This window comes from Micromys minutus, assembly GCF_963924665.1.
Source record: "Micromys minutus genome assembly, chromosome: 15".
Lineage (NCBI taxonomy): Eukaryota > Metazoa > Chordata > Mammalia > Rodentia > Muridae > Micromys > Micromys minutus.
In genome coordinates, this window is record NC_137984.1 from 2994054 (window position 1) to 3013085 (window position 19032).

The 19032-nt window shown below is 43.4% G+C and overlaps 1 protein-coding gene across 9 annotated transcripts in view; it reads right to left on the reverse strand.

Moving 5' to 3' along the window:
- The window catches only part of EPB41L2 (erythrocyte membrane protein band 4.1 like 2), a 145676-nt gene that overhangs the window by 55364 nt on the left and 71280 nt on the right, over positions 1 to 19032 (reverse strand). For all 9 annotated transcript variants that reach the window (XM_080929362.1, XM_080929364.1, XM_080929363.1 and 6 more), the window contains exons 2-3: positions 13754 to 14229; positions 12783 to 12998 (exon numbers count right to left, since the gene is read on the reverse strand). In XM_080929362.1, the coding sequence (XP_080785488.1) occupies positions 12783 to 12998; positions 13754 to 14215 (678 nt within the window). In that variant the 5' untranslated portion in view covers positions 14216 to 14229. The remainder of the gene's footprint in view (positions 1 to 12782; positions 12999 to 13753; positions 14230 to 19032) is intronic.

A 19032-nucleotide genomic window follows, 5' to 3' on the forward strand; every position in this document is an offset into this window, starting at 1 on the left:
AAGACAAATTTTGTATAAAAAACACTGTAATAAAATCTATTTTTATACTAATAAAGTTAAGATTATTTTAAAGCACTAGTAATTTATTAGAAATTAATAGAGTATTTATTTTCTAATGTCCTAATGATGGAAAGTATGACTCTAAAATCCATGACTAAATGCACCCTGCTTTATTGCTATTCTTGTTAACTACTGAGACTTAAAAAGCAAAATGCTGAGTATCTCACGTGCTACTCATGTGAACAATAAAAACGTCATATTCCAAATTTCCCCTCTAAAACCTGAACAGGATTCATGACAGTTCTAAAAGAAGACTAGCCTATGAAACCATGTAATGTGACCTCACATAAGTCATATGAACTCTGCCCTGTGACCCTGACTAATATGACCTCACACTAGTCATGCAGAGTTCATATAACTTGTGTGAGGTCACATCAGTCAGGGTCAAAGGGCAGAGTTCATATGACTTGTGAGAGGTCACATCAGACAGTTTCGTATGGATATCTGGTCTAATTCATAGTAAACAGAAAGCAGTATCTCTACGTGGCCACTAAACTGGCACTATAAAACAACTCAATCTCTAAAGATCCATAGAGCAGGTTTCCCCCTCCTCCCTCCCTCATTGCTGCTGTGTGAAAAGAGGGTCTGGCCCCACCCCTTGTGTCCTGCCAGTGACTCTGTCGGTGAGACTTACTTTCCCACATGAGCAACCACCTGCCACCCCTACCCTTGCTCTTTAATCCTGTCCCCTTTGGACTCTCTCTGCTGCCCGCCATTCTTCGTACTCGGTCCTGGGCTGCTGAACATGACACTTCCGGTGCATCCCTTCCCAGCCCACCACGCGGCAGAAGCACTGGTCGGGGCTTCCGGCTGCCGGGGGAAGCTTTGCCCCACCTGCCTGGGTCCTAGCTCTGCGCGCCACGGAACCAGCCACCTGCCCGGCCGTGCACTTGCTAGCCTGTCCCTTGCTCTGCAGACAGCCATTGTCAAGGCGTGCCTGCATGCTCAGTGTCACAAGCCTGAACCTGCCAGCTGTCAGCGCTCTGAGTTTGCATTCTGACCCACACCAACTCTAAGCCAAGTTTTTCTCTACTAATAATGCAAAGCCAAATGTTTCTCTGCCAATGCAAAAATGTGTTTTTCTCTACTTACACAGCCTGTCAAAGTCAGTTAAGATTTTCATTCTTATCCTGTCTTAATAATAATTTTTGCTACTGCCATTAAATTATGGTGTGCTCTATCCAGATACCACCAATCAATATAGCCCTCAATCTTGTCAGAAGTCTGCTAATTATTAACATATTTAAGCTTATGAAGCCTTCTTGACAGTTTACCCCTCAAGGTCTTAGAAGATATGAACACAGCTTCAAGAGGCTTCCTGGCCTGTGGCATGGTAGCCAGTGAGAAACACAGTGGACAAAGCTGGACAGCCTCAGAGAAAATGTCGTATCTAAATCAAGGTAAGCCATTTCTCATGTCACATGTACCCATTCCACAGAGAAAAGGCTCCGCATCTTCCAGGCTTGAAGGCCAGACTGACTGCCCAAGTTGTCATTTTAATTGATATATGACGGTAGATTAGTTTCTTCTCCCCCATGTTTCTGACGGCACTGACAGCTAAGGTAAGTATAGCTTGACAACTAAAGGAGCGGACCTCTAAACTCAGTTTCTAGCATCGTGGTCAGATGTAAACTTCACAGATGTACTTGGTTACTTCCTTCCCTAAACTTGAGTTCCACTCATTAAATGCTTCAATCTCCTCCTCCTGCTATGCTGTTCTAACGTTATTATAAATAATGTAGATTTCCCTAATTAACATTTCAATATACAATCCAAATATATAATCACAAATCCTTGTTCCTTCTGCTCCTCAAAAAGCTTACCTTAAAGACTGTTCGTGTTGTTAACTCATGTTGTTATCTCTTTTGTAAACGTATAAGCTGCAGAAAACCCACTAAGATCTTCCTCTCATAATAACAACAGACTCCACTCAGATAAGTGAATCTGCCTGAAGTTCCCACTTTCTACCCATCCTGGAGGGTGGGATTCCTCTGGGTTTCAAATGTACATCTAAGAAAAAAAAATTCTCCCAAATGAACTTAATCTTATTCTCTACCTATAGTGTGAGTGTACGAGTGTATGCGAGTGTGTGTGTGTGTGTGTGTGTGTGTGTGTGTGTTGCAGCATCTTGTCAAGTCCAGGCATTTACTACATCTAGGTAAGCTCCAGAGAAGAGACCTCCAGAGGCTCCAACCTTCTCTTACAGACAGAGACACTTCTATGGGACCTGTTCCTCCTGACCTTGTCCTCAGAGGGTTCCACAGACCCTGGACAACAAGGAAACAGCCAACTCTAAGACTGGACAAGCATCCCCATACCCACTTTCCTAGGTTCCCTAGAGACATGTCACCCCCAAATCAAGCAGGAAGTAGTGAGATCATGGCAACCCTATTCCTGCTCTACCATTGTTTCTTCTAATTCTTATTTTTTAATTAAACCAAAATGGGGTAATATTAGCATGCTGTGTAAGCTCTGCCCCAGTTTACCTGGCAACAGCTAGGTATGTCTATGACACTATAAAAGAGGCTGCCCCCCCTCTTGTTTTTCCTCCCCCCCCCCCCACGTGCTTATGGCTAGCCTCTTCTCTCTTTCTCTGCCTGTCTCTGCCTCTACCACCCTCTTGTCTCCCTTCTCCCCATGGCCTGAATAAACTGTATTCCATACTATACTGTCATGCGGCTGGTCCTTTGGGAGAGAGGATGGCTCAGCATGGGCCCACCTAGTCACCCCTTCCCAGACCTCACCATACCTCCATAGAACATATCCCCTCCTCAAGGCACACACAGGCCAAAGAAGAATTTGTAGGAGTGGGCTGTAGACTGACTGAGGTCAGCAGGCTTGGTAGCCACTCCCTAACCATTCCCCAGCCTTTTCTACTTATCTTCAAATGTCAAAGCTCTGCTCTGCTTCTAAGCAAATCCCTAAGTTTCATCTACTATAAAACCTATTCCAACCTAATATTTAGACTTTCTTCCTCGGCACTCTTTGACCCCCTCCCATATGGACAGATTTCAGTGACTAGGTTAAGAAAAGCATATCTTGCCTCAATGCCTTCTAAAGCAATACTTCACTGAATTACAAACCAGTAGGGCAATACTGGAGTGGCTCATATTATTAATGCAGGTCCGGCAGAGTTGAGTGCAGAGTTCAGTCTTTCTGGTAGACAGGTCCTCATTCATGACTGGACCCACAGACATTCAAAGCACCAGAGCAAGGGCACACTCCCAGTGAGAGGTTGGGAGAAGAGCAGCTGCAAACCTACAGAAACTTTCCTTAGTAAATGAGAGTGTACTTTGGAGAACTCTGCTCTGCATTTGTCCAAGAACAGGCTATACCCACATTTATATCATGTCCGCTGGGGCTGTCAAGCTGTGCCCATTCCTTCACTAAGACATCAGCCACACCGCCAGTTCATACTGCCTGCTGAAGCATTTCTTTGCTTTGTATCTGTTCTTACTTTGTAACTTAGGTAAACTTTGTCAGTCTCTGTTCTAATGATGTAGCATGTTAATCCATGGGTCAATAAAACCACATAATCAGGAACGGGGCACTACCTCAGTGACAGAACCTTGTAGAGTATCCATGAGGCCCTAGGTTCAATCCTGAATATGGTCATAAAAAAGGCTAATTAAAACTTACCAAGCATACTTTGGGGGAAGAAAAAGAATTTGTTTTTATATCAAATCCCAATAAGTTTGACAGTTTATATCTCACTAACCCAATTTATATCTCAGCACTGCAGAACCCGGGACACAAGGGGTGCAGTGGGGGAGACTGCTCTAATTCTTCAGGCATGGATCAAGTACTTTATGTAACTGTATGTAAGGCTGGTCTGTGTGGGTTCACACATGTGTGCCCACATGGCATGGGATGCACATGCATGTGCGTGCTGTCCTCCTCGTCCTCCTGGTTTCTGGACAGGAGTCTCTGACTGAAGGTCACTGGGCTCATCTAACCTTTTGCCCGTCTGTCCAGCTTTAACAGGTCTGCTGCCTCACACAGGACTTTGAGTGGACGCTGGGGGTTCACTGCAGGTCTTTGTGCTGACACTATACATCTCACCAGCGCAGGTCTTTTTTGGTTTTGTTTGTTTTGGTAGAAGCTGCCTAATATATTAAAGACCATGCAAAGAAGATAAAGTAAGATCATTTAGATGTGTTTCCAAAAAGGTTTTACTCAAGATTAGAAGACTAGCTTATGAAAAACTTCCCTCTAAAACAAAAACAAACAAGCAAACAAGCCCCCAGCAGCCCCCAGCTAAAGGAAGGCAGGCTGAGTGTGAGCCGGGCTCTGGGTCTGTGCTGCTATTTGTGGCATTTGTTACTGAAGCCAAAATGGGACATTTCTGGAGGCCCCTCAAGTTGAAGGAATTTGGGCAACTGCTTACCCAGCATACCGCAAAGGCTGCCGCACAGCATGGCAGTTCATAAAGCACCAGCACTGTCTCCATGTAGGCCCTCCACAGTGCCCTCATTGTGTGCCAAGAAGACAGGGACAGGAAACACACAATGCAATCCATACAGTACTCCACAGAGCTATGCATTCTACACTCACTCAACACTACACTGTGCAAATATAAAAGGCCAAGAACAAAGGTATGCACAGAGCCAACAGAACCCATTTTTGTTGTGGGGATGAGGAAGTCAACCGCAGCTGTACAAAGGAGGAAAGCCTCAGTCTGAGGGCAGGATTGTCAGAATTCTTTTCCTGCCAATGAGTCACCTGTCCCCATATCTGTTTCTAAAGTTCATTCAACTTCTAGCAAAAGAAAACCAGAGCCAACAACCTTTATGTAATATGTTCAAAACATAATTCTACTAGTAAATAAGTCATTTATGTTTCCCTGATCATTGATTAAAAATTCAAAAAAAACTAGACATTTGCATGGCTACTCAAAATTCAAAATCATCCTTTCCAGAGGAGACATTACTAAAGAAAAATGGTGGAAAAAGGCATTAATGATTCACCTTTTCAAGACCAACCCAATCAGAGATTTACTACTTCAAGAAAAGAAAAAAACTCTCACAGTTCCCTATAGGCTGCCAACTCTTATAGGGAACTCCTGAGGGCTCCCGTCTGTAAAATGCTTACTCCTGGGCCTGGACACCGTCTGCAGAAATGGAGAGATTCTTCCAGGACTTAGTGAGTGAAAACAATTCATCCTAAGTCAGCTCCTAGGCATTTAGAAGCAGTGCAGTGACGGTTGGAGGAAGGATGGAATTAGGAACACAAATGCTATCAAGACATCGTAGGAAAGAAGGATATGAAGTGTATGTGGCCTGGCACGGTGGTGCACACCTTCATCTCATCACTGTGGAAGCAAAGGACGTGGGAGCTGTTGCAGTCAAGGCTAGCCGAGTCCTTGGAGAGAGCTCCAAGACAACCAGAACTACACCTACTTTTTAAGAGAACGAACTTAGGTAAAGTCTTACACCAGTGCTCTGCAGAGAGAAAGCAAAGTTTGAGGTAAAGAAGCAATAAACGTATTAAAGAAAATCCGACAAGAACTTAGCAGCTGTTCAATAACAAAGACTCCTTCACAAGGAAGTGTGTGATGACTGAACACACTAACGGCATGCGAGTCGGACAAGAATCAGACATCAGAGACCAGAGAATCATGTACCTGAGGAACACAAGAGAGAGCGTATGAGCAGAAACTTTACAGGAGAGCAGACAACTCAGAATGTGAGGAATGAGATCATTTCACATACACAGGGGAGGGAAGAGAGCGTGGGGTTGCACCTAACAGTCCCTGGTGACCAGCTATTTGTAGCTTAATTAAGATCAGCTGCCACAACTGTCATTTCTTTAAATTTCTCAAGTGAAACCAGCAGCTTCTATCACTTCCATGGCATGACAGCCTTCACCATTTTTTTTTAAATCAAGTGTTCAACACAATGACCACCTTAAAACTTTTCTATAACCTAATGAATAAATGAAGAGCTGGTCAGAGACACTACATCTGGATCTAGTCACTAGAATTTTAAATTTGCACATAAATTATTCCCAGTTCCAAATACATACACACACGCGTGCACACACACACACACACACACACACACACACGTGAACTCAAGTGCACACACACCCATCTACGTGGGATTTTTATAGTGTCACAACTTCTAGATCCACTAAAAGTATGTAGATAACTTAAGGGTCACAACTGTAATGTGAAAACAAGCCTGGAGAGGCAAAAGTAGACACAGAGACATACCACACCCACAGGCAAGGACAGCAAACGATTTCTGAACGTCAGAGTCCGTCCACTGAAGTTCTGCAGGCGGCACCGCGCTCACTCTCCACCCACAGCCTCACCCATCAATCAACACGTGTGGTTATGACATTCCTGCTGAAACAATGCCTTCAATTCTCAGACAAGATCGACACAGGGAAAGCTCGCACATGCCAGAGGAACATGTGAGCTTTACTCAGGATGCACATGGACTCCCCACTTCCACGTTCTCCAACTTCAAACTGCACACACATTTCAAGCTCTAGAAAATCCAGCTCAATCCTAGAAACACAGGAAGCAAATATTCTCATTCTTCCTGAATTTGAGAATAGAAGAAAAGGCAGGAAGTCACTTGCCCAAGACATACAAAGAGTCAATAGAAAAGTAAACACAAACCTCCTGCTATCCCCACGACTTCAAATAAACCTTACTGTATTGCTCCTTACAGGAAGAGCCCTGCGGTTTTAGCACACCACATATGTCAATGACTTCTGCAGCAGCATAAAGATTCCTAGAGCCCAGTGTGTGGAGCCAGCATGCAGAATCCAGAAGACCCTAAGATTCCGCACAGCTTCAGCTCTGGTACCAAATTGGGTCGGCATATATCACTTACAAGAGTTCTAGGCCTATCAGGGTCTAGATATATTTTGAAGTTATTTTTTGAAATAATAGTAAAAAAAAACAATCCTAGAAAGATTTAAAATGTGTGCAGATTGTATGTAATTCAATTTATCAAACGATAACAGAATAAAATATAAATAGCAATTTTCATGGACAATAAATGAAAATGTACTTAGTCTGAAACAAGTGCAAAGTAGGCTTTGATAGAAGGCAATGTGTGACGTCACAATGAACCATTGCTTCCTAAGCCAGAGGGCACAGAACTGAGTGCACACCGTCAAACCATTTCCGTGGGGTCCACAGAACTGAGTGCACACCGTCAAACCATTCCCATGGGGTCCTCTGAGCTTAAACAGTGCCTGATACACTGTCTCCCACCTTTGTCATTCCACCTTCTGGGAGTCTGGCAAATGCGCGACATTCTTTAACGTGTTAATCTTAACCTGCCTCTCCTTCCTCAAAAGAACACCAAATTGAAAGGCGACAAAAGTGTTTGACGCCAGTATATTTGGCATCTGTCTCTATCATGGGGCTCAGGAACAAAAGGAACAAATTCAGGGGGGTCCTTGAGAGAAGAAGAATTTTGAAATAGAAAACCAAAAAGAAAGAAAAAAACCCAAAAACAGAGCAGTAAGGGAAGTCACATGTATTTAACTGTCCCAGATACTGGGGGAGGCTAAGGGAAGAGAATGTCCTCAGCTCAGGAGTTCGAAGCCATCCTTGGTATCTTAGTTAAGCCCATGTCAAAAAAAAAAAAAAAAAAAAAAAAAAAAGAAGTGTGTGTGTGTTCTTTTCAATATCTATTCTTCTCCTGCACATATATAATATGAGCACATTACACATATCCTGAATATTAATTCTATCTATGTTGTGTAATCTAAGAGATGATGATTAGATAGGACAAACCAATCTTACAGAATTATGTTTTCCAACATTAAAGACACTCCGTTTTACATAGCGTCCCTTACATCTGACAGTCAAAGATGGTCGAAGATGGCCCTTCACTGACAAAAACACTGATAGGCAATGTAAACAGCAACCTGCCAAACTGACCCAGTGTTTCAAACAAATTACATAAAACTGTCACTTACATGGACCGTTGATGTGTGTACTAACGTGCAGTGAATTTTTAACACCCTATGCCTCAGCTACTGCAACACCACAGCTAACATTTTCCACATCTTAACTAACATTTTGGTCTTTTTACACCCACTATTCTTGGCCCCTTTGCTCTAGGGGTCAGTTTTAATCTTACATTGGTATTTAAGGTCCTCCAGATCTTCTCTGTTCTATAAAGACCCTGTGAATCTAGACATTCCATGTAGACTTCCTACAGTGGCCCATTTTCTTTTATCTGTTTTTCTTTTTCAAGACAAGAGTTTCTCTTTTTAGCCCTGGCTATGCTAAAACTCACTCTGAGACAGGCCTGCCTTTGTCCCCCAGAGTGCTGGAGTTAAAGGTATGCACCACCTCAACCGGCTGGTGTTGGTATCTACCACTGTGGGTAAGAATGATGAGGTCCTTTTACTGGCATGTCACAGAACAACTGAAAACTACACACAGAACACACAGAAATGCAAAGCAATGAGAGAAATACAACTTTTACTGACAGTTCTCCCAAGCCACAAAAAGCCCTATATGCCTTACATGTGTTTGTGCCTTTCTCAACTATGAATTAAAAATTCATTCATAGCTGGTTTCCCACACATACTTCCTCAAACAGTACTCAGACACTGGTTTCCAGTGTCGATCTGCAGAAGCTCAGATGGGCAGCATCAGCACATCACCAGAGATCTAGGCCAGCATGAGACGGGAAGCATGAACCACCCAACCTGGCTCCCCATCCTCTGCACGCCACTCAAGTGCAAGCAGAGCAGGCCTGAGAAGACAGATCCATGCTACCAGGCAACCACAGTGAGAAGAAAATTTACATAAAGTTACAACATTAACTACAACGGAAGACACAGCACAGAGCTTTGCACTACTCCGACAGCTACGAGGAAGAGATGATTTAAGTCCTGCTCAACAGCCCAAGTGAGCAGTTGGTGCATAACACCTGCTGCAGGGTAGCCTCAGGGGTGTCTCAGGGGTGTCTACCCAATTCAGTTTTGCTTTGTATCTGAAAAGAAAAAGACATTCACTCAACACAGCTGCTGTAGTGCTGATTTATGATCTACTGCCTTCAAAACTCTCTTCCTAAAATAGCATGTTCCACAATCCCATATTAAAGAAAAAGAATATAAATCAATACTCTCATTGTGTTTCCCCAGTAAGCTTAGTTCTTGGTACATTGCAGGGCTGAGGTGCAGCTTTTGGCCTTAGGTACTGTATCCAAGCTCTGCTTTGGGAAACACAGCAAAGGCTCTCAGCAAGCAACAGTCAACTGCACAAGTGCCTCCGTGTGTGTTTACTAGGTCTCTGACCTAACCTCAGAGCACAGGCACAGGAGGGGCAAACTACAATTAGTGCCTAGAACATGCAGACACTCCCAAAGAAGACGGTAAAAGTGGGCAGCACACAAGCAGACACCCCAAATCACAGGAAGCAGGGCACAGTCACAGGCATCTGGGCTACAAGAAAATCTCTGCAAACTCACTAGTTAAAAGACAGATTTGAAAAAACAAGTTACTTCAATTTTAAAAGAAATGGCAGAAGGTGAAACAGGCAATTCCTAACCAAACAGAACTATTGCAGTGATACTAGTGTCTAATAAAATGGATCTAAGGTGTAATGGAACTACTGCAGTGATACTAGTGTCTAATAAAATGGATCTAAGGTGTAAGGGAACTATTGCAGTGATACTATTGCAGTGATACTAGTGTCTAATAAAATGGATCTAAGGTGTAACAGAACTATTGCAGTGATACTATTGCAGTGATACTAGTGTCTAATAAAATGGATCTAAGGTGTAATGGAACTACTGCAGTGATACTAGTGTCTAATAAAATGGATCTAAGGTGTAATGGAACTATTGCAGTGATACTAGTGTCTAATAAAATGAATCTAAGGTGTAACGAAACTGTTACAGTGATACTAGTGTCTAATAAAATGAATCTAAGGTGTAACGGAACTGTTACAGTGATACTAGTGTCTAATAAAATGGATCTAAGGTGTAATGGAACTACTGCAGTGATACTAGTGTCTAATAAAATGAATCTAAGGTGTAACGGAACTATTGCAGTGATACTAGTGTCTAATAAAATGAATCTAAGGTGTAACGGAACTGTTACAGTGATACTAGTGTCTAATAAAATGAATCTAAGGTGTAATGACCAGAGCAACTGTCAACAATATGTAATTATGAAGTTAATAATCTAGCCTAAGATTCAGAAAATATAAATTTACAGGAATACTAAGGAAATTATGAAATGAGTACAGCTGTTTTAACTCAGAAATCAATAGTCAATGCTATTAAACTGTACCAACAGGAAACAGACATAACTAATCAGGATCAAGGACAGATCCAAAACTCTGTATGAAGAAAAGAAGGCCATGTTCACCAAACTCACACAACTATGCCATCTAGATATCCTGGTGTAAGTGAGTTTAATACAGCAGAATCTCCACTTTAGACCACATTCTAAACCAGATGCATGAAAAATTCCAAAGTCAAACTGTAATGTTATGGGAAAATACTAGAAGGTGAAGTTAGGACCCAGAAAAAGCAGTATTTCTAGGTATTAACCTCAAAACTTTAGAAAAACACAGGAATGGGCTGGGGAGGAGTGCAGGGTAAGCAAAGGGGGAAATATTACATAGTAAAAAGATAATCAGTAAACACAACGTAGCTGTTGGTCTGGGGAGGGAAACAACAGTACATTTGCAACAAAAACAGAAGTAAGAAAAAGAAAGGGTGTCTCCCTGGTGCTGATCCTGTGTCCACATGTGATGAAAGCGCTCATCTGCCAGAGTTTCCTGGTAACCGTTAGGGTCCTGTATGTACACAGTCACTGCATCGGCAAACAAAGATGCTCCGGCTTCTTCCTTTCCTACTTGTAGCTTGACCGTCCAGTTGTCTCACTGCTAAGACCTCAAGCACGACACTGAACAGGTATGGAGCAAGTGGACACCCTTATCCCGTCTGTTGGCCCAGGGCTTAACCCTGAATTAGGAGGTGGAGCCTCCTAACGCGTCATGAGGGTTCCATCTTCATGACTGACCTTAGTGCACTCAGACAAGATGGCTCAGGAGTCGCTAGACTCCTCCCACCCTGCGGGAACAGTTGGACCCACAGCACATGAGGGGTCAGCAGGAAGGGGCCATCTTGGAAATAGAAGGCAGTTCTTCCTCACATGATGCCTTGATCATGAAAGTTTCAGTCTACTCCCGGGCTTCTCAACCTTTAATACAGCTCTTTGTGCTGTGGTAACCCAGCCATAACGCTACTTTCGTTGCTACTTTTGCTGGTGTTGTGGATTGTAATATAAATATCTGATACACAGAGTATGTGACCTCCAAAGGGGTCTGACCACAGGCCAAAGATTGCTGAACTCTAGTCTTTAAAAACTACCTCTTCAGTAATTGTTATAATGCCAAGAACCGGCTGAGATAAAGATTCTGAATTCTTTGTTACTCTATTTTTAAAATGCCTCAAATGCCACAACTATTGTATATGCACAGGTAGAAGGTCTACACAAAAGGTAAGAGAACAGTTGTAAGTGTTCCCTGAGTATCTCTGCCTGGCAAGGATATATTCAATTTTAACAGAAGCATTGAATATATATAAAATATGTTCAAATAGAAGCGTTGAATCTATAGCGAATACATTCAAATAGAATGCAGCATCTTAGTAAGCTGTTTAAATGAGCTCTACTGGAGATGACGCAGCCTTTAGTCCCAGCACTCCCCTGGGAGACAGACACAGGCAAATCTCTGTGGATTCAAGGCCAGGCTGATCTACAGATCAAGTTCCAGAACAGCCAGGGCCACAAACATAGAAACCCTGTCTCAAAAAACCAAAAAGAGGGGAAAAAAAAAACTAAAAGCCTGCTAATTGTGGGGACATGCTCACGAGCCCCAGTGCTGAGCTGCCACAGTGGGAAGCCAGGAGGAAGGGAGGCCGGGAGGCTGGGCTCTTCCACCACCTCGAAGTTACTGAGTCTAAGCCTTTCCCTTCCCACTGTGACACAGAGAACAAATGGAGTCTGACACGAACCATGAGGAGCCATTCAGAGAACTTCAACACAGTTCAGTGGACATGAACTATGAGCGCTCGTCATGTGAGAGATGACACTGTGAGGAGCTGAGGTTACATCATGTGAGAGATGTCACTGTGAGGAGCTGAGGTTACAGAGCACACGGGCCTCTCAACATCACTGCAGGAGATTATACCTCTCACTAAGCACAGGCATCTTTTTACTACATCATGTGAGAGATGACACTGTGAGGAGCTGAGGTTACATCATGTGAGAGATGTCACTGTGAGGAGCTGAGGTTACAGAGCACACGGGCCTCTCAACATCACTGCAGGAGATTATACCTCTCACTAAGCACAGGCATCTTTTTACTAAACAAAACAAAACCGATGACCTAGGCTAACATCACTCTCATTCTCAAGAGTTTAACTGCTAAAATCTCATCATTCTAAATGTCAACTTAAAACTGCCATTTCTCAGGTAAGATATCCCACAGGGGCAGTAGTCAAAGCTGATCTTTTCAGAACAGACAACCCAGAAGAGACTGAGTGGGCGTGGCGGGCCGAGCGGGCACAGCGGAGTATCGCCCCTGCTCAGCTGGAGTCAGGAAGTGCTGTCTGCTGGTTCTTTCTGCATGACAGCCCGGCCTAAAGGGACCTGGTGAAAGGGGCACAGACTCACTGTGCCACCAAGAGGGCAGACCGCTTTTATTCTGTGCTCCATCCCTGCCTCACCTCAAGGTCACAGGAGTATTCCGTGCCATCTAGGAGGGTCACTTTGGCCAGGACAGTCTTGGTCTTCTTGGTAGCTTTCTGAGAGGCCACTTCTGCCTTTAGCTCACTTGTCTGCACTTCCTTCGTCTCTCTTTTGGCTTCACCTCCTTCCAGTTTCTCTTCCTGTGTGTCCTGTGTGGCTTCCTCCTCCTTGTCCTTCCTCACTTCTTCAGCAGGCTGCAAAACAAAAAGTGAGTCCACACTGAAGTCAGCCAACTTGTACAAGACAACATTAGCAAGAGAGAGTGACTGAACCCACGTTTCCATGCAGACTGGCAACTTACCCGGATTACAAATACAACAGCCAGGGCTCCGGCCACACCCTCAGCCCCAAGAAGAATCTTTAATGAGAATTATAGTTTTCAATCCAACTGCTTTAAACTTAAGCGTTTTACGATTTTTGTCCTTTCTTGTATTATTTTATCAGCCACTATTTTGCTAGGTTAGTGATGTAGGCATTAAATGAATAAAAACTATATATTCCAGCAGCTATACGTAATAGCACTGAAATAACAAAGCTTCTAAAACCTTAGGCCACAAGAAAGCCAAGACTTGCACAGGCACACCAAACTCACGTGCGCACGAGCACACACACAGCCGACCACTTACCTAAACAAGGCAAAGGTAACTTAAGGATATCAATGCAACAGAAGAAGTGGGAAGGTCCAACAGGGCACTCAACCTTCCCAGAAACAGGCAGATTTCAGACAGGGATTATGTGTGTTTTCTTGCTGAGGTGGTTCGTTTGGTTTTGTTGTTTTGGGAATAGTTTTTAAGACTCAAAGGAAAGAATGAAGTGCAATAATCCAAGTTTTATATTCCAGACACACTAGGCTGAAGTAGTACCTCAATACAGGAGGGGAAAATGATCCCAGACCAACCAGCCCCTTTCCGCGTGTGCTATGCCCTCACCCCAGTCTTCTCCAACCTACCTGGGCACTGCTTTTCAAGGCTGGTTTTTCTTCCCTGACCTCCACCTTAACTTCCAGATGCTTCCTCTGAGCCATTTCTTCTGCATCCCCCTTGGCCCGACTCTCTTCTTCAGGAAGGGCATCCTCTTTGTCTAAGATCTGGTCTTCCACATCAGCTTGAGTGGGCTCTTTTTTATCTCCTCCATCTTTGGCTACTACTAAGTTGTAAGACTTCTGCTTCTTAAGCCATGGGGGTATGAAGCGAGAGATGCCCCTGTTCTCAGACAGGTCCTTTCCTCGTTTCCGCCGGTGGGGACTGCTTTGGCTTTCAGCTGTGGGACCTGGCTGGGAACCCCTTTCTTCCTCCGCCTCGGACACTGGAGTCTGCTCATTTTCTACTTCTTTAGCTTTCTCCCTGGGGGCAGCTGCCCCTGCCTGGTCAGAGCCCTTCACTTCAGACGCAGAGCCAACTTCCGTAGTCATGGTGACAGCTTACACTGCAGAAAAAAAAAAAATCAAAGATAATAGACTTTCCCACTTTCAGTGTGGTGGTGAGGGGATAGAAAGGGCAAGGCAGGGTGGGAAGAGGAACAGCAGAGGAGCCGGAGCAGGCGCTGTTAGGAGGAAGGCACAGGCAAACTCAAGACTGCTTCCTCTATCAGAACTCAGAACCCAGCATCACAATGGTGCACACTCTGCACAGCTGGGAACCAACGGCATCCAGAGCCAAGAGAGCGTGATTACTGTCGTCTGATCTTGACTACACAGAAAGTCTAATGGGTATGGTTCTCTTTTACTTCTGACCTTTATTCTTTATTAAGAAAAAATTGTCGGTAATATTAGCAAGTATTTAAAAAAAAAAACTACTTTTAAATGCTGGGCGCTTAACAGCAATAAGAACTTACTGAAACAAAATTGTACTATTATTTTGCGTTCTGGTGTTATATCCTGATTCTCCTGCACTTTTCAAAAAATTAAACTTCTAAGAAAGTTAAAGCCAAAATCAGAACTCCAAACCTCTACCCTACCCAATCTCAGACAGTGTGTGTGTGTGTGCGTGCGCGTGTGTATATGTGTATGTGTGTAAAGTAAAGGTCCTAATCTAAAGATATTATAGAATAGAGAAAATATACCTAATGGCTTATTCCATCACAACTAATGAAACAAAACTGATTCGATTTAAAACTACCTGCCAGCCTACATTTTACACGAGCAGAGGGACTCCTGGAGCAGAGACAGCAGGCAGGTGGAACCAGCTCAGTCCTGACCACCCCCCCTCATGGCTGTCTCCCAGTGTTCTGGGTGCTGGTACCCTAGCCACCAGGTAATGTCACAGCTAGTTTCTTAAAAGTACAAACAACAGAAGTTTTAAAAGGAGTCACAAACCACACACAGGAACCTCTTCAAACATACTATGTTAATACACTAGAATGTTGTTTAGTCGTAAGAAGAAAGCTATATTACAAGTTCTCACAGGGGCACATGCTGAAAATAGGTGCTTCTGGGTAGAGCTCTGGAGCTTTAAGTACTGATGTGGTAAGATTCTTGCCAGCTTGGCTGTAGAGTCTAAAATAGGAATGAAGCAGGAAGACAGCTAGCAGGTGGTTGCAAAAGTCAGGCATGGTTCGTTATTAAAGCCAAAGCAATCAAGAAGCAGGCAAGAGATGAATCCCATGGGAAAGACACAAGCTACCCTGACCGTGGAGAGAAAGAATCTAGGGAAGGTATCCATGGAAACAGGGTATGTAGGAAGAGCCTGACTTTAAATCTCCTGTGACTGGCAGCTGTCGATCTAGCCAGTAGAGAAGACAGACTTTGAGGGAGTCTAGATGCACACTAGGAACACAGCTTGGGGGCTGTGGTCACATGGACACAGAGCTACAAGTACAGGCAATACCAACGTCACCTAGGAAACCAGCTTTGCTCAGAATCAGAGGACCCCTCAAAGAACCCTCACTACTACCCACATGCAAGGAAGAGACAGAAAAGGCCTATGAGCCACAAGACACAGTGCAATGGCAAGAGCAGAGGACAGGCTGTCTCTGAGCGCAGGATTACAGAGGAAGACAGTTTACTACCAGACGCACAGGACTTCCCATTCTCAGGTATTTATAATTCAAAACACCCACCAACAGGAAGGAAAATACAACTGGATCTGTATGCACAGAAAACATGTCTTCTGACAAACATATTTAAGATGATTATATACACTAGTCACATGAAACCAAAGTTGATTTCTAGCATATACTTGCTAAATTACATCTTAAGAAGTGAATTAAATATCTAAGTAAAGTTTAAAAAAACGCCCCACACTTGTAGAAGCTGACCAAGATAAGTTGGCAGGTTAGTACTTGGCTACAAGAGACAAGGGACAAACCAACTGATGATGAGATGGTCAAAATATTCAGGAAGCAGTGAGATGGAAAACTGGAGTTTCCACTGTCATATTAGCAAACCAATAGTTGTGCACGTTTTAATCACAGAAGAAACCACTGTGCTGGTTTCACCAGAGTGTGAACATCGTGACGGCTTGGCCATAGGGGGTGGCACTATTAGGAGATGTGACTTTGTTGCAGAAGTAGTCACTGTGGGGGCAGGCTTTGGGGTCCAGTGTGACACACAGTCTCTTCTTGCTGCCTACTGGTCCATATGAAGAACTCTCAGCTCCTCCTCCAGCACCATGTCTGCCTGCCTGTCTCCATGCTTCCTGTCATGACGATGGTGTGAACCTCTGAACTATAACCAGCCCCAATTAAATGTCTTGCTTTATAAGAGTTGCCTTGGTCATAGTGTCTCTTCACAGCAATGGAACACTAACTAAAAGAACTACTAAGAGTATGCAATTTCTGTTCTTTGAAACACGGATGAATGATGTCTTTTGTGATCAAAACTCCAGCTTCAGAAAAGGTCCATGTCAGACTGTGGGAATGATTACAGAACATATAAAGTGTTATCTCCATAGGTAGCTCTACCCCACAAAAATATATTACCACACTGTACTTAAAAGTCACGGCTTGGCCATGTGACCAAAGGCTAAAGAACACAAGTTGAAGACAAACTGCTAATATGGAAATACAGAGCACGGGTGGGCCAGGCCGAGCTGTACCTCTCACTGCACCAGTGACCTCTGCCCACGCCACGCACTGAAACCGTTGTTATAAGACAGAGCCCACTGAGCCGTGAAGAACCAACCGTGAAGGTGGACATAACTGTAGAAATACGCATGTTCTTAAAACAGCTCCACGAGCTCAAACCCAACACTGCCCTCTCTGTAAGATGGTTTCCGTAACAAATCACTGCCGTCAGGAAAGCGCGCTCACCATAATTATTGTGCTTATAACTCTCAGCACTTTAGATGTGGATGGGCCTCCACCCAGAAAAATGAAAACCCAGTGCCACGAGGTATGCTTCTAAAAACATAAATCAGGGTTGTGGCCTCCTTGAAGGCAGGGCTCTTTCTTTCATGTATAGTAGGAGCATCTAAACTTGTCTTCAGAACGTGGCAATCACCATTCAGTAAATATTATTTTCTGGGCATTGTGAAATTCTAAGTATCTAGTCTAAACAGGGAGGTGGTGGCTCACGCCTTTAATCCCAGCACTGAGGCCAGCATGGACTTCAGGGGGTTTCAGGATATCGGGAGCTACACAGAGAAACTCTGTCTCAAAAAACAAAGACAAAATTTAGTCCAATATCCTCATTTTATCAGCAAGGGGAAAGATCAAGCAAGCAAAATGTGCCCGAGGCAACAGAGTTTAATGAGCAAAGACAAAAATCAGACTAATTTTTCTCAAACTATATAGTACTCATTAATCTTTAATTAGAATTACCCAATTCCATCATTAGTAAAGATTTCTCTACTTACCAACAACCAAAAGAACAAGAGTTCATGTGAACAACCAGCCTGTTAGATACACATGTGGTTTGGCACAATTACTATGTTGGCATTCTCCAATGGGGGCCGATAAAAGTGTCTGTTATTGTGACAGCTCCAGGGGAAAAGCATGCATCATTGAACAAGCAATCAAGCAGAAAACTACCAAGAGAGACCAGTTTAGTAGAAAATGATATTAAAAAAAAAAAAAAAAAAAAAAAAAAAAAAAAAAAAAAAAAAAAAAACACTCTTTATGTCCTTGTGGTTAAAAAACAATTACACCAAGGTGTTGTTGCTCTACTAGCTTAACCCATCTATTACACAACCTTAAGACACAGGCTAGTTAAACATCAGTACCACACAAAACAGACAGCCACACAACTTCGGAAAAAATGCCGAGGGTCTGTACTGACGGCAGCCTCAGGTGTTTCCTCTAAGCCACAAGAGTCGGGAAAGTGGGACGGTGGCGAGTGGCTCCCTTCCTGTGCTAAGATCAGAAGCAACCCATTTCTCCTACCAGAACATCAAGAAGTATTCAAGGAGCCAAGATTAACAAAGGGGTATGTATACATTTTTAAACTTCAAAACTAGTGGTACTAGGCTACGAGAATTTTTTTTCAACTCTGAGAAACAGAAACAAGACTGTTCTACAAATAGCCATGAATATAAATATATATTGACAATGTGCGGACAGTTCTAATTCAGCTGTTTTCTAGAGCTAACAAAATTAGTACTCATCTGCCACATTCGTGACAGCGTAAGGGATGAGTAAAGAACCTTGCTAACACCCAAAACTGTTCACTTTTTCATCTCCCCAAACTGCCCACAGCCAAAGGGAAGGTCCTTCTAATACCCTCACTCTTCTATTCAAACAGCAGGTGTAGAAAAGCAGACAGATGAGTCAGCAGCTTCCTAATTCTTCTGAGGAAGCAAAGGGCCATGCTTCTCACAGACACAAAACGGTGAAGAGGAAGAAAGAGCGGAGAGCAAAGGGGAAGGAGTGAAGAGAAGACAAACATGAAGAGGAGGGAAGAGTAATAAAAACAGGCTGACAACATGGCTTGCAAGGACTGTTGCACGTAGTTCACTGGTGGAGAGTGTGCTAACTGTGAGGGAGGAGTCAGGGAGAGGAGCGGGGAGGGAAACTGTTTACAGCTTTGTTTCATCTAAGCATGAGATGGTCTAGAAATGCTATGCCTGCTATCTACTAAGTGCAGATACACCGAAAGAAATGATTGGTCAGTGCATGGCATTTATGAAAATGATGTCAACAATAAAACGCATATTGTTTCTATAAAGATGTAAACTGACATCTGCTTGAAATTAAGACCACACACTGAAAAGATATGAACTACAAACTGTCCTTTGCTAGTTCCAGGATAGGCTAGATCAGGTTTCACTCAGTGTGGCGTTTCTTTGTCTCCTT